Source organism: Vicugna pacos, chromosome 1 (assembly GCF_048564905.1).
Source record: "Vicugna pacos chromosome 1, VicPac4, whole genome shotgun sequence".
In the NCBI taxonomy this organism is placed as follows: domain Eukaryota; kingdom Metazoa; phylum Chordata; class Mammalia; order Artiodactyla; family Camelidae; genus Vicugna; species Vicugna pacos.
The window spans coordinates 114,716,153-114,731,543 of NC_132987.1; the positions used below are offsets into that span (position 1 = coordinate 114,716,153).

General features: G+C 46.6%; 1 protein-coding gene across 10 annotated transcripts in view; it reads left to right on the plus strand.

The window, feature by feature from the left end:
• The window catches only part of ITSN1 (intersectin 1), a 185,612-nt gene that overhangs the window by 134,866 nt on the left and 35,355 nt on the right, over positions 1–15,391 (plus strand). For 6 of the 10 annotated variants that reach the window (XM_072968804.1, XM_072968809.1, XM_072968800.1 and 3 more), the window contains 4 exons: positions 2,042–2,087; positions 4,540–4,661; positions 7,318–7,435; positions 9,024–9,215. In XM_072968804.1, the coding sequence (XP_072824905.1) occupies positions 2,042–2,087; positions 4,540–4,661; positions 7,318–7,435; positions 9,024–9,215 (478 nt within the window). Of the gene's footprint in view, positions 1–2,041; positions 2,088–4,539; positions 4,662–7,317; positions 7,436–9,023; positions 9,216–9,587; positions 11,122–15,391 lie in introns of those variants that run through there. The other 4 variants (XM_072968827.1, XM_072968825.1, XM_072968828.1 and 1 more) reach the window with 4 other exon arrangements.

The following is a 15,391-nucleotide window of genomic DNA, read 5'->3' on the forward strand; positions in this document are numbered from 1 at the left end:
AGCTTGCTAAAATTCCCCTGGAGGGATTGGCAGAAGTCCGCTTACCCTTGGAGAATTTGGCAGAAGCTGGAAAGAAAATACTTCTTTCCTGTAGGACAGTCATTGTACTGTCCCCTGCAGATCGGGGCGGTGGGGGGGGACGGAATTCACCTCTTCCCTGGGCCAGCCAGTTGGCTCCACTGAGAACCATAGAGATGACATTTCAGGGGAGTGGGGGGAAAAACATTAAAAACTAAAACTATTTCTGCTACCACACACAAAACTTGTAAAGTGGCTTTACCTTTGGGATGAGTTTAATATAAAAGCCATGACTTGTATTATATTTTAATAAATTAAAGTTTTCTAGCCCCAAAACATCCAAAGTCAGCAAGTTAAAAAAAAAAGAAACTAAAACACTGTGACTATTTTTAAAGGTAAGCTGAATTGTAAAATGCTTTTTTAACCACAGTCTTAAATTACCAGCCACAGAAGAACTAGCAGTACTAAAGATTTTGGCCAAACATTTAGCTACATTAATTCATAGTAATGAAAAAATCGAGAAAGTCAGCATCCTACTTGGACGTAGAGTTCAGTGTGTAAGGCAATATCCTATCACAGTTAAAAACCAGCCCCAGCCTCAGGTACAGAATTGACCTGTGGGCAAGGGAGAGGTTGTCCCATCCCCGCTTCCCTCCTCTGCATGAGGAGGGCTGGGGCACGTAGCCTGGGGCAGCTTGTCTACCGCATTCTTGAGCGGCTCCAGGACAAGAACATGGCCACCTGAGTCTGTCTTCGCTTATGTGCTTGGCCATGGTGTTGCAAAGGGAGCACACTGAAGCTGCTTGGACTCTCGCATTGGGTATTGCCAACTGCTTTGTTCTTTTTATGGAATATAGAGAGTATTTTATAAGCCTGTACTGGGAAAGTAACTGGTCATTTGGAATCTTGTTTCATTAGTATTCCTTTATTTTGATACACAGCCTATAAAAACTGCAAGGGAAGTGGGTGATGAGAGTAAATACTGGAATTCAAACTTTCCCTGCTAAGTGATTATTGAATATCAGTATAAATATAGGGACAATGATAACTTGTGTTCCTGGTAGATAAGTTACATATTTTTATTCTTACTATTATTCTCATTTAGTTAATTAAGCCTTTTGTTTTGTTCTGTTTTCACTGGAATACTTAATGTATTGGAAGTTAGGAACACAAGGGTGAAAATTAATTCGGAATAAAGCACTTTGTAACAACAGATGACGGCCTGGCCCCGGTCCCGACTCGAGGCTCCTACGGGCTTACTCAGATGGTTTAAAATTCCATGAGTATCCATGAAGGAATTCATCCCCAGAGCACTTTTGGAACACTTAATAGTTGAGGGGAAAATGGTCTCCTTCTATAGGTTGTGTGTCCAGCATTAAAAGAGAAATTTTAGTGTTTAAACAGGGTAAGATTTGGGTGGAAAGGCTACACAGGAGAGTGGCTGCCTCTTTGGATAATGGACTGGGGAAAGGGGTGTTTGAATTGCCACTGTAGTGTTTTCATTCTTAAAAAAAAAGAAAACTCTAAAGCAAAGTTCCCAAAATATTAATATTTTCATGTATGAAATGTGGGTGTTGGGCTCATGGTCGTCTGTGCTAGTTTGTATACTTTTTTATGTGTGAAATATTTAATAACCATTTGGACATAAAGCAGGAGCTTGGTGTTTGGGGTGTGGTCTAGCAGTCTTCCTGGCGGGGTAGCCCGTTTGATTTGCCCCATGGACAGGTTGCGCCTGTTTTGTACACAGTCACTTCCTGAGCCCTCTGGGATCCTACAGTGCCATGTACTTTGCTAATTTTTGTCTTAAGAAGAGAGTAAAAGCTGCATGTTTTAAAGTACTTGTTCTGTCCCGTGTTTCCCTGATAGACATCGCAGTGTCAGGAGATACAGTGCTACTGCGTTTCCCCAGGACGAAAAGGGGGGGTTAGGGGCTCAAGGGGGTTTGTGTCATCAGTAATCGTTTTTCTTTAAGTTGCTTGACCGAAACTCAGTATGCAAATGAGACCTTCTGCTCTGTTTTAAGGGCTCTGGAACTGCTGGGAAAACAGGGAGTTTAGGAAAAAAACCTGGTAAGTTACAAACCCTGATGCTTATTTTTCAATGTTTTGAGTGTAATTGATCATTGCTCCCAATCTTAGTTTAATAGGGCCAGAAGCCTTAAAAAAAAAAAAAAGACAAAAGAATCTTTCCTAAGAGTATTTGGAGTAGATCCTTTCCTTGGGATCCATGAATAATGGAGATACATGATTATGAAAGATGGCTGGTGCTTTGCACATGGGGAGTGGGGACGTTACCAGACAGAGTGTTCTCTTGGGACATGAAGAAACAATTCAGACCAGATGGTGGGCAGTTGTAATGCCCGGAGTGTCGTTCCTACTCATTTTGAAGCCATTGGGGTGGTTTTCCTCAGGTACACAGTGAAGGAACAAAATTATAGTCATCCCTCTGAGCTCAAAGTGTTTTAGTTTATTTAAACAAAATCACATGCGCTATAAATAAGAGCATGAAAGAGAGAAGGCGCAGATGTGCAATCAGACAGTTGATGTGGCCCGTCTTCCTCATCTAGGTCCTTTGAGCTTTTTTGCTATTACAGCCTTAAGAAATTACAGGTTGGGAGAGTCACTGCTGTGCTGAGGGGTCTGTATGTCTGTGCTCGGCTGCCAGTGGGCTTACCTGGCAAGGAAGAGTGGATTTTCAGGTAGTCACGGGCTTCGAGGCTCAGATATTGGACCTCGACCTGGGGGTCAAATCTCTGTGGGTTTGGTTTTTGTTCGTTTGTTTTGTTTTGGGGCTTGGGGGGTGTAGTTAGGTTGACTGGTTGATTGACTGATTGAAGAGGTCCTGGGGACTGAACCCAGGACCATGTGCGTGCTAAGCATGCGCTCTAGCGCTTGAGCTATATCCGCTCCCCTGCTTTTTTGTTGTTGTTTTTTGTATTTTAAAAAAAAAATTTAAATGGAGGTCCTGGGGATTGAACCCAGGACCTTGTGCATGCCAAGCATGCGCTCTCCCCCCTCAAATCTCTGTTTTAACTATGAGTGTGCTACATTTTGAATTCTCATTCCAAAGGGTCCAGAGGGGCTTAACTTTGCACTGAAACCAACAAGCTGCTCAGGGACATAAGAGACAGAAAAGAGTGTTGGGCCACACAGCCAGGTCCTTTGAGGAGCAGAAACATTGGGGGCCAAATAGGAGCCATTTGGACCTTCTCCAGACCAAAACCTCTCGGAGTGTAGAGCTAGTCCTTGGCATGTTGGGGGAATTCTCATCCCCAGCACAGATTTCCCAGCTCAAGCTCTCCGTAGAGCCCAGGTATGTGTGAGCTGGGCTCTTTCTTGCTTCCACTGAGCTCTGGAAGCATCTGGCAGGGCTGGGCTGCACCGATGGCCTGGTGCTCCTAGCATGGTGGCCACTGACTTCAGAGCAGGGTCCTAAGAGGCTAATGTGCCTCTTAGAGAAGCAGGAAGTACTGTCAGAACGTGGGCCTTTTCTTCTTTCCTTCCATCTGTCTTTACTTCATTCCTTCTTCCTTCATTTCTTTGTTTCAAGAATGACCATGATGGGGAAAGCGTGTCGAGGAACAGAACAGTGTGTTGTTCTGTATTGCTTCTAGAAGTGCAGAAGGCAGTCGCTGTAGATACACCAGAATTCGGTCAGAGAAGGATTTTGCCCTTTCCTAGTCGACCTCTTGTGCCAGTAGAAATGGACTTTTCCAAGCCTTGTCGTGGTGCTGATGGAATTTTTCCCATGAGACACTTTTAACATTCAGGAAAAGTACAGAGCTGTTTATTTTTTCTTGGGCTGAATTGTTATTTCCCATAAATGCCTCTCTTAACTTCAGGAGCCTCCTTTAACTTGAAAAAAGGAGAAGTAAACTTGGATTGACACGATTTCCTACCTGCCGTTCAGGGACCACCCTCAAAGTGTGAGCTGCCAAGAAAATGGTCTTGTGGGTAAAAGAGAGAGTCTGAAGAAAGTCATAACACACCAGTCAGCTAGGAAAGCAGCTCCCAACGGTTTCTGAAGAAAATAGAATTTCTTTCTCCTGTCCTTGGCAGGTGGAAAAGCTTCACTTGATTTCCTTTATCCACTCAACCATCCCTGAGTGGACTGTGTGCTAAGCACCATGGGAGGGCAGAGGGCAGGGTGATGAATGAGGCCCAGCTGTTGGCATTGGGGTGGCCACAGGAATGGTGGGAGGGCTGGGATGGAAGGTGTGGGACCTGGGGCAAAGGGTGGGGAGTTTATGGAAGCAAGTAGGTAAGTTCTGAGAGATGAGGGAGGCCTGGAGCAGACTGGGCAGAACCAAAAGACAAACTCAGCCCCTGAGTCCTGCATGTGCGTTGGAGGTCAGGAAATTGGGGAGTTTGGGATCGAGCCTTCTTCACTCAGTAGAAAACCAGCCCCGCCCCTGGCTTTGATGATGTTGCCCTGTGAACCCGGGAGGTCGCTGTGCCTTCTTCTTAGGCTCTCCTGCTCCTGATCTAACAGTGCCCGGCCACGTTTGATCTTGTTTTCCAGAAATCGCCCAGGTGATTGCCTCCTACACCGCCACCGGTCCCGAGCAGCTCACCCTGGCCCCTGGCCAGCTGATTTTGATCCGAAAAAAGAACCCAGGTGGATGGTGGGAAGGAGAGCTGCAAGTTAGTATCTTTTCCTTTTGTTTAAAATTTTCTGTCCAGATTTGAATATGTAAGATCTCAAAGGGATGCTGTTTTCATTGCAAAGTATAAATAAACCGGCACTGCCTGAATCCTGCATTCGTGTAACGAGAGACGCCACGTTTTCTGAATCCATTTGGTTCCTAAGCTTCAGGCAACCAGTGAGAGAATTGTGAGAGCTAAGGAGTCTTCTGATTTGTCCAAATCTGTCGGATTCCTGAGTTCAGCCAGTGAGTGTTGGGATGGTGAGAATTGGTGATGCAGGATGGAGTCATCCTTAAGTGTCAGCGTTACAGAAGCAGGGCTGTGTTATCAGTGGCGTCCTAAGATGCGGTGCATTCAAAGCCCCATTTGTACATCACGACAACTTTAGTTCCTCAGTGCGTGTGTGTATCCTCAGTTCTTGGTTCTATCAAAGCAAACTTTGGTCAAGAAGGGGAAGGTCTATGTTGTGGTGAAGTAAAGAAATACGTTTCTGTGCCTATAGGGCAGCTAATTAAAAACTAAAGTGCCAAGAGAGTGAAGAGTGAGCTGGTGGACCAAAGAAGTGCGTCTTGGCCGGAACAGAAGGCATGGCCCGGAGTAGCCAGATGCCAAACTCCCCCTGTGAGCTTGCTGCTGGGAAGCCAGAAAAATCCCACCCAGCAGGACGAACAAGATACACTTTATGGGCTCAGAGATCTGAGCATTGGAGTCCTGGGATCCACTCCCCTATTTAATGTGTCTCTTCCCTCACTGGGTGGGGAAAGACCTTCCTCAGATGATGGATTGCATTTCCTGTAAAGCATCATTGCTTTTTTGGCCTTCCCGTCCATATGTGACCCATCCCTGTTCTGAAGACTTGAGCGGTCACCCTGCCCCGCTCCTCAGCCGGCCAGCAAAGGCTTCCCACAGGTGCCCTCTTCCCTTTTCAGCCAAATGTCTCACCAGTCTTGCCTCTCACAGCGACACCTCCACTCCAGCCTCATTCAGGGATTAGCTCTTGAAAACAAGCAACAAGCCTCGGGCTCTGATGCCTCACTGCGTTTGCCCATAGCATCTCCCCACGTGGTCATCTCCACCACCTCTTCCCCACCCCATTCCTCAAGAGCTGGCCAAGTCCCACTTCTTCCAGAAGCTTTCTGTGACTACCTACCAGAAGCGATGTCTGTCCCGAGAACTGTGCAGCCCCGATGCTGGTACAACTCTTGGTGTTTAATATTGATGCTGGTGTTATTAGTTAGCTTTCCATGAATATTTCATACTTCCTCATGTAGGTTATCAGCTCTTTGAAGGCAGAAACTGTATTTTTTCATCCTCACACTCCTGGTACCTTGATCAAAAGAGAGTTTTGGGTGTGGTTCTTGCAATCCACAATAAAATAGGTGAAATTCCATGTCCAGGAGGGTGTCTGGTGCTTTGACTAGACTTTCTTGTGGATGCACAAATGAAGAACTTGCCAGTGAGCTCTGTGTTGTGCCTTTGTGAAGCTGCAGGGATGGGGGAAATAGTGGAGTCATTGTGAGCCACGTGGCAGTATATACTCAGTAGACAAACATGGGGGAGCTTTTAAATGAGTGGCTTCAACCATTGGTGATTCACTGTGAAAACAAAAGCTTTAGTCCTTGAGCCAAGGGCATGAAGTCTATCAGAAGTGAAATTTGATCAGCCTTCTAAAAGCAGCCCAGAAGTATCCTTCTTGATCAATTGGCAGATGAGAGGGCAGAGGCAAGATGGTGGAACTTTCCTTTTCTTTGAATTTTATTTCCTTATTTCGGGAATAGGTAATATATTTCACATGGTTGCAAATTCAAAAATTACAAAAGGTAATTCAAATGTCTCCCTCCCCACCCTGTCCCCCAAAGGCAAACTGTTTTTATCAGAGCCTTGCTTCTAGAGATGTGTGTGTGTGTGTGTGTGCGTGCGCGTGCACACGCACGTGTGTGTGCATGTTGTCAGTTGTCCTGAGTTCTGCTCCTGGTGGTGTGCAGAAGGGCGGCCATAGCCCTTCTCATCATCATCCCTAACTAGAGTTTTCATCTCATAGAATTGTGTCAGGATTGCAACAACTTTATTGTAAGTTCCTCCATGTCATAGTCTGTCCCTTTCCAACAACTCCCAGCATGTAAACACACAATACATGGATTTTTATGTCAAATTAGATGAAAATGAAGGAGAGAGGAGTGGCAGTGGAAAATGTGGTTGTATCCATCACACAGGCCTGATGGCTTTTGAAAACACTGTCAAGTTCAGACTCTCTGTGTCCTACATAAATTGCACATACGATAGCTTGTATATATACGGTTATCTGTTCCCCGTAAGAAGATCGCAGGTATGAGTGTGAATGAACAGCTGAGAGTGAGCATCTCCTGAGCAGAGTTTTCTGTCCTACACACTACATTGTACTCTGAATGTGAGCCGTACAACCCAGCCCTTGCAAGAACCTTCCAGGCTTTGCTGACCATTGGCTGCCACGATTTGAATTTTAGCTGCCGTGGTTTTGTTTTGTGATACAGTAATCCACAGATTCTACTATTGATGCCATTTGTTTTGTGTATGTAAGCTGTGTCTATGTGCAGCGTGTTTGGAAGCAAACTATAATAAGAAAAAACCCCACGAACTTTGTAAACATTTTAATATAAAATTTGTTTTTTATTAGGCACGTGGGAAAAAGCGCCAGATAGGCTGGTTCCCTGCTAATTATGTCAAACTTTTAAGCCCGGGGACAAGCAAAATCACTCCAACAGAGCCAGCTAAGCCGACAGCATTCCCGGCAGGTAAGCAGTTCACGCTGTCTCCTCGGAAAATGGTCTGCGTGTCGTGTTAGTCTTTCCACTCAATTTTCTCATGAAGTAGCTTCAATTGTCTTTCACGTCGGCTGTGAGCACTTCTTGTACTTGGTGGGACTGACACCCAGCTAATGTGATATGGAATATGTTTTTCAAAAGGACCAAGTATCTAAGCGGCTTTGCTCCTCTGGGTACAACAGAGCCCTTGTGGAGCCGGCTTCCTCGAGGGGCCATGAATGCTGTGGCATTGAAGCCGGATTTTTCTCTTGATTTCCTTCCAGCTATTTAAATTGGGATTTGGGCTGGGGGGTGAGGGGGACAAAAAGGGCCTCCTAAAAATAAATGGCTGGGGTCTAAATAGGTCAGGAGATTGAGCTGGAAGGCCACGGGGGTCTGCTGGCTGTAATGTGCTGTTCACTGAAGACTGAAATAGCTCTCCCGTGACATTTCCTGTGAACAGAGGGGCTTCGCTTAACAGGCAGGATGTTATCCACACTCCCCTAAAGGACTGAAAAAAGGAACAGAGGACGCTGCAGCTGAGGGTGTTGGCTAGTTTCTGATTAAAGAGACCAAATTAGATGCTTTGGCAATATTTAAGATGGGTGAGGTTAGGGGGGCAGATTTGTGCTTTAGGTCTTCAAGCCATCAATTCTTGGGTGGCATTTGTGGAAAATGCAGAATTTTTGTTCCAGTACCTTGTGGTTAAATGTCTCTGCTGTACATCTCCATTGAGATCAGAGTGAAACCTGGCAGCCTTTGCAAGAAGTAAAAGGATTGGCAGACTGTATGGCTGATTCCCGACCCCATCTGGGCCCCTTTGCTAAACGTGGCTTCATGTGGGTGCATGGGTGTGGTCCCGGCTGGAACTCCTCTCCTTTGGGGAGGCCTGGTGGGGTCCCCTTCATCAGGTTGGTTGAAACCCACAGAAATAGTTTGCCAAAGTGACTGAATTAGCTGGCGGATCTTTAAAGCCTAAGCCTATATATGGGTTGGTTAGGAAAGATCAGCGGGGGGCGCAACCTCACTAGGCAGACTTTTGTGAAGTGTAAAAATGTCAGGGAACGAAAATGGCATAATCTCCTATAGGTTTGAGGGAAAATGAGAAAAGAAAAATGATTCTTGAATGTGGAAATTTCTTTCTTTGAGACATGAAGATACAGCAGAATAAAACACTGATTTTACTTTTCACTAAGAGCTGAACTTTTTGGAGGTCAAATGATAATTACCTTCCACTTAAAAAAAGAAAGAGTGAGCTACAGTGAAGTCCCTACGATACACAGCTGGGCCAATGGTCAGAGTCAGCGTTTTGAAGGAATTCCACCGCACACACATAGGAAAGAGTCCATGGAAGCTTTCAGCTGTCACTGCATTTTCTGCTGACAAGTAAACATGAACGAAGAGGAAGATATTAGAGAAACTAAAGCCTTGTTCAGCCCTCCATCTTCCTCCGCTGCCCACGCGGCTCAGAGCCCATCAGAGCTCTCCGCGCGGTTAGGTCCTCTCCGGAAGGGGCGCGGGCGAGGCGCGGGCGGCCCTTGGCCCCCGCGGCCGCCGCTCACCGGCCTGTCTCCCGCAGTGTGCCAGGTGATCGGGATGTACGACTACACCGCGCAGAACGACGACGAGCTGGCCTTCAACAAGGGCCAGATCATCAACGTCCTCAACAAGGAGGACCCCGACTGGTGGAAGGGAGAAGTCCACGGCCAGGTGGGGCTCTTCCCGTCCAACTACGTGAAGCTGACCACCGACACGGACCCCAGCCAGCAATGTAAGTGCCCCGGCGGCGCGGTTGCCTCTCCTCTCTGGTATCTCACGGTGAAACATGCAGCATTGCTCTGATTCTGCTGAGCTGTGTTTGCAGAACTTAAAGCTAGACCATTGCTGCATTCGCAACAGTCTCTTTGAAGACCTTCTGTAATGCAAGACTTTTATCTCGTGGGGTTTTTGGTTTTTTTTGGTTTTTGTTTTTTTTTAATCATTCCTTCTGTAGCATGACCCCTCCCGCCCCTCCCCCTTTTCCTTTTTTTTTTCTTTTTAATCATTTTGGCACCATGCTGTTTACATGCCTGACTCATTTTCCTAGCTTGAATTTTGCTCATTGTTTTGTTTTGCTTATGTGTTGTTTTCCTCCTTTTTCTAGGAATCATATGTTGTCCATCCCCCCCTCAGGCTTGAAAGTCCTCAAAGAGACCCACTATCCCATATCACTGCCCAGAGGGATGCTGGGAGATGCAGCCTTGATCATGTGACTTCCAGCATGATCACCTACTGCCTTCTGAGTAGAAGAACTCACTGCAGAGCAGTTTACCTCATTTTACTCTAGTTGCATGTGATGGCAATGTCGAGTTATTACTTGCAGAGATAGAAGCAAAAATTACAAAAATACACAGGGTAGTGGGTCCTTTTGTGGCTTTCCTAGTGACTCAAATTGACTTCCCCCCACCTTTGCACAGGTGCTTTCAATAGTTTTCCAAATTATTTTTAAATAAATATCTTAGCCTTTTAATAACAATAAATAAATACATAAATAAATTACTTCTTTGCTATTTTGGTTTTGCAAAAAGACCCACTATCAAGGAATGCTGCATGTGCTATTAAAAAAAATGTTCCAAATGTCCATAAATCTGAGACTTGATGTATTTTTTTTTTTTCATTTTGTCCAGTGTTACCAACTAAATTGTGTAGTTTGGGTTTTCACCCCCTACTGTAGAAGCTCAGAGGAGTTCAGTAGATCTGTTTTAAAGACATGTAGAATGAGGCCAATTAAACAGAAGGTGTTTTGTGCTTGTTTGTGTGTATCAGATGTACCTTGTTGAACATGTAATAATACATCCTGTACATAAGAAATTAGTTCCTTCCATGGCAAAAGCTACTACCTTGTATGATGCTCTGATCATATTGCATTAATTTTATTTTGCACAGTGACCTTGTAGCCACATGAGAAAGCACCTGTGTTTTTGTTCGGTCTCAGATTTATCCGGTTGAGTTCTGGTGTTTTCTGTTTTGGGTTTTTAATTTTGCGTGTTTTCATACCATAAATCAGTAGACAACACCATGGAGGTTGCCATGATCAACGATACCTGCAATCTCTTCTGAGTCTCTGTTACATGAAGTTTTATTCCAGTTACTTTTCATGGAATGACATATTTTGAACAAGTAATTTTGACAAGAAAGAATGTATAGAAGTTTCCCTGCAATTAATTTCCAATGTTTACATTTTTTAACTAGACTGTGGAATTTCTACAGATTAATATGAATGGAGCTCATGGTCTGTTGATGTGTTGGATGTGTTGTAGCTGAAGCCATGTTTGTCTTTTAAACACTAGTTGGAAGCTCTCAATAAAAACGCCGTTGCCGACAGCACAGACAGCGGGGCGGGGTGGGCAGGAGAGGGGCGCCTCGAGTACCATCCACCAGTTCTGCTAATGACTTTTTAACAGTAGTGGTCTGTTTTTGTCTCTCCCCTTGGGGATTCCGTGCTGGCGATTGTGCAGAGGTCCTTCTCCGCTCACACGGTGCAGGGAACGAGGTCTTCTTGTTCCCTGGCGCTTCAGTATTTTCATGAACATGAATGTAAAATATATAAATATATAAACCTGCAGCTTTAACAACTGTAATACAACCTTTTGAATTAGTCATGTGTATAGATAATTAAATTCTTCATATAAAAGTTAGACGGAAATGTCTCTGTGTTCTTGATGTTGGCATGTGGCAGTGGTGACGGGGAACCAAACAGACTAGACGTCAGCCTGTGACCTGCCGCCCACGCGTCCATTGTGATACCGACACCATGAGCGCCTGCATCTTTGAAACGCCCCCCCTCCCACGCCCCCATCAGTATGCAAACAGTTATGCCTCATAATACTGGTTTTGAAGGATAGAACTACCACCCAGCTTAGCAACTATCTCATTAGGCTTTCAGTAAATTCTGTTGACACGTTGGCAGGTGTGCGGTGTGATTCAGAGTACAAAACATTCTTCCAAAAAATGTACCACAATAAGAGTCTATTGAACATGCGAAAAATACGTGAGTAAATACGGCATCTCTCCCATCTTCCATGCCGTGGTTCGCCATCTGTTTCTGTCTTGCACACTCCAGCCTCGTGGCCTTTGCTGAAATAAACCTGTGTACCTGTTGATGGAACTTTTGGCTACCATGGCCACATGCTTGATTCCGTTCATGAACTTTGCTTATTGGTCCTCCCCTGCCATTCAGCTGAAAAGTGATTTCCTTCGTCAACTCAGCAGATATTTGAGGGGAGAGAGCCACCGGGTGTGGACGCCTCTCTGGGTTCTGGGGAGAGTGTGCTGCTCCGTCAGTAGAGTCAGGGTCCCCGTCCTCGTGGAGTCCATGTGCTAATGGGAGGAACAAGCAGAAAACCAAACAACTGCATACATTTGTGTACCTGAATATGTGTGGTGGGGGGTGTGATCAGGTGATACATTCTGTGTGAGGGCAGATATGAATGCCAGGTGGCACTGAGCGTGATGTCCAGAGCCCACGGGGCGGGGAGGGCGGCCGCAGGGAGAGAGAGCAGAGAAGCCTTCCAGGAGAAAGGGATGTTGAGACCTGAAGGGTGAGGAGGAGCCAGATGAGGCCACAGTGAGAAATGGCTGTTTTAGGCAGAGATGTCACACAAGGCCCAGAGGCGGGCAGAGAGATCCCCGTCACTGTCTCCCAGCCCCACCCCCTGGTGCAGGAGGCCCCGTCTCTCGGCCAGAGCCCCTTCACCTGTGTAAGTCGGCATTTCTTCTCCAGCTTGCGTTTGGCAGGCAGGGAGGCCGTTATCCAGGTGAACGTCACTCTCTGTAACTTTCTCTCCAGTGCCCTCTCGCAGGTTGTCCCTCTAGGCTATCTTCTGGATTTGCGAATCTGAGGCAGGAAGTTGCTGTTTCTCCTCACAGATCATTCAGTTTGCATTTAGTTGTAGAGTATCCAGCTGACCCCATGCTTCTCAACCAGAGGGAGGACTGCGGCACCCCGTGGGGAGGGGCTGGGGAGTCTGCTGAACACCCTACAATGCACAGGACAGTCCCCCACGATGAACAGGCCCAGATGTCACCAGTACCATGGTTGAGAAACCCTGGCCTCATCCCGCTGGTTGCTGTGGTTAATGTTCTTCTGTTCTGCTCTGTGCGAATACATTTGCAGCTGAACTTTGGGCACAGTTTTGCCCCACTGGTGCCTGGACAAGAACAGTAGAAACAAGAAGGCCTTCCTTTTGCAGTTTTGACTTGCTTTCCCGTGGCCGGCTCCCTCTGCCCTGCAAAACAGGACCCAGAGAGCTGACGGTGGCCAAGTGGCCTGGGCCCCAGACTGCCTCTGTGTAAAGCAGTGTTTGGGGGAAGCCGATGTAAAGCAAGGATTCATTCCTCTCTGAAGTTCAAGTATTACACCATTGCACGTGCAGTGGACACTGTTGTGTCCCCTGTCCTGGAAGGGAACTGGGCAGGCCCAGACTCCTACAGCAAAGGTGACTGGGCTCTCTGCGCCTTCTCTGATGCCATCACAGCAGCCCGGTAACACCAGCCTAGGGAAACCTCGAAGTGGTGGGTTTAATCATATGAAATATTTTCTGTTATTCCTGTTTCTTACCTATAAAATGGCAGTTTGATGTAGCTCAGCCTAATACACTGTATGATCGCTGGACACGCAGTAGGCTAGGTGCTCACAAACTCCTGTTGCGTGGGTGGGGCCAAGGATTAGTGAACAAGAAGACAGTGCTGACTTCCAGTTCTTGGCACGCAGCACATCACCCTCGGAGAGGAGACCAGCTGTCTCTGCATCTCCCTTCCCCCTTAGGTGTGAGCTTCCCAAAACCAGTCTCCTTGGAAGGCACTGCTCCCGAAGTCTCTCGTTCATTGGTCTCTGCAGGAGGCTGAGGACCAAGGATGCCAGGCGGCTCCACCTGTGTCTGGGCCAGGTCCCTGTGCCAACCTGGGTGCTGGAAGCACCCGCCCAGATCTCAGCTGGGGAATGAGCCCAACAAATCAATCACTCCTGCTTCCTGGCAGAGAGAAAATCTCTTCTAAGAGAAAGTGAATATTCATTTTTTCTTCTCACAAAGTTGTAAGTTAATCCTATTCACTCTTTTTAGTTCCAAAAATACCCGAGAGGATTTTTATGGAAACTACATGGAATGCCAATAGTCCCGAAACTGCACAGAAAAATAGCCCTTTCTTCAAAATGTCTGATATTTTGGATCTGGTAGGATTGGGGAAACATAATAAAGTCAAGGATCATGATAGCTTTATATGCATATTTCACTGTAGCCAGACTCCTTTTGGGCCTTTCTTTAACAAAACTCCACACATTTTAAAAACCAGACTTCCGAAATGCTTTCTGGAGTGTGGTGATTCCTGATCAGAGGTCCCCATTGCCTCTCTGGGAGGTTCTGTTCTTTAAATTGGAAACTCCCCACCATATTTAAATGAAATAACTTGAGCCCCCAAAATGTCAGGTTTTGTTTGTAAAAATGAGTCAGCTCTAAAATTGTTGTGTCAATGCAACTTCCTGTTAAGTATTCTACCTCTTAGAAGCTGCCATGTTATTGTTTCATGTTGTTAACAGGCTGCGTAGGGGTGAGTGTGTGTGCGCGTGCGTGCATGTGTGTGCGAGAGAGACAGACATGGAGAGACAGTGATCTACAGGTGACTTAAATGCCTCCGTCTGTAGTTTGGTAACAGTGGGTGAATGGTGAGCTCCCAGTACAGCCAACAAGCAGACAAGCATCTCTCTGTAGAAGATTCTGGCAGAGGCTGACAGCTGCTGCGCCCACATCTGCTTGGCACGTAGCATCAGATGATGTCGCAAGCCTCAAAAGAGGAAGAGTCCCTTCCTTTGACTTAGCCCATCATGTTTCTAAAAGTTGGACAGATCCTTCTCTGGATGTGGTTTTTCCCTAACTGACCCAGGATGGGGAGAGGCATTTTTGATCTGCCATTTTTCATTAAGGATGCTGTTTCACTCAGGACTGAACAGCTGGACTCCCCTTACGTGCCCTGTGCTGTCCCTTCCCCTCTCGGTCCCTGCCGCACACAGTCATGCACATTGACCCACTTGTCACAGTCCAGGCCCCACACAGGGCAAGGTCTATGGTGGGGGTAGGTTCGTGCAGAGATGCTCCCCCAGATCATTCGATAAAGTTGAGATCTTGAAGAGCGCTGGGCACATGCCCTGCACATTGTAGCTGAGGACGCGGAGGGTCTGGGAGCTACAGTGACATTCTCAAAGGCAGCTCCCAGACTCTCTGGCTGGTCCGCTTTCACGTGGTGCCCTTTGAGAAGAACAGCCCTACCTCCGCCAGCGCCTCAGAGCTGCCTGCCTCCACATAATCAGCGACTGCATCTGTGGAAAGATGGACAGTGAGTTGCCCCTCCCTCGTGTGGTCCCTCCACCGCTGGGGTTGCCGTGGGAATTCGGAGCTGTTGGGAAGAATTCTAGCGCGTTGCTGCACCTTTCAACGTATGAGCTCAGGATGCAGCTGGTCTCCTCAACCTTTAGTCCTTCTCACCCCGACTGCAGGCGGACTATCCAGAGGCACAGGCTTACCAGAGATGCCCTCGCTCTGTGCCAACCTAAGAACACATGTTACCGTAGCTTCTCAATTTTCATTTCTTGGCTGCCAGCAAAACATGGTGCCGTATAGAATAACAGCTTATCCACAAGTTCAGTTTAATGTTTGACTCCACTTCTCTTAACATTTTGGAATATTTTATTTTCCCATGGACGATAGTAGAGGGAAGTGTTAGAGATCAATCAAAGTGACTGTATCATGGACCCGGTTAGAGGCAAGGAAGCCACGCAAGATGGTGATTCAGAGCAGGGGGTTGTGTGGCTGAGGGCAAATTACTTAACCTCTTCGTGCTTCAGGTTCCGCCTTTACATCTGGAGAGGTAGTAGATAGTGAGCCTGGCAGGTAGTGAGCTCCCAGTAGATACTAG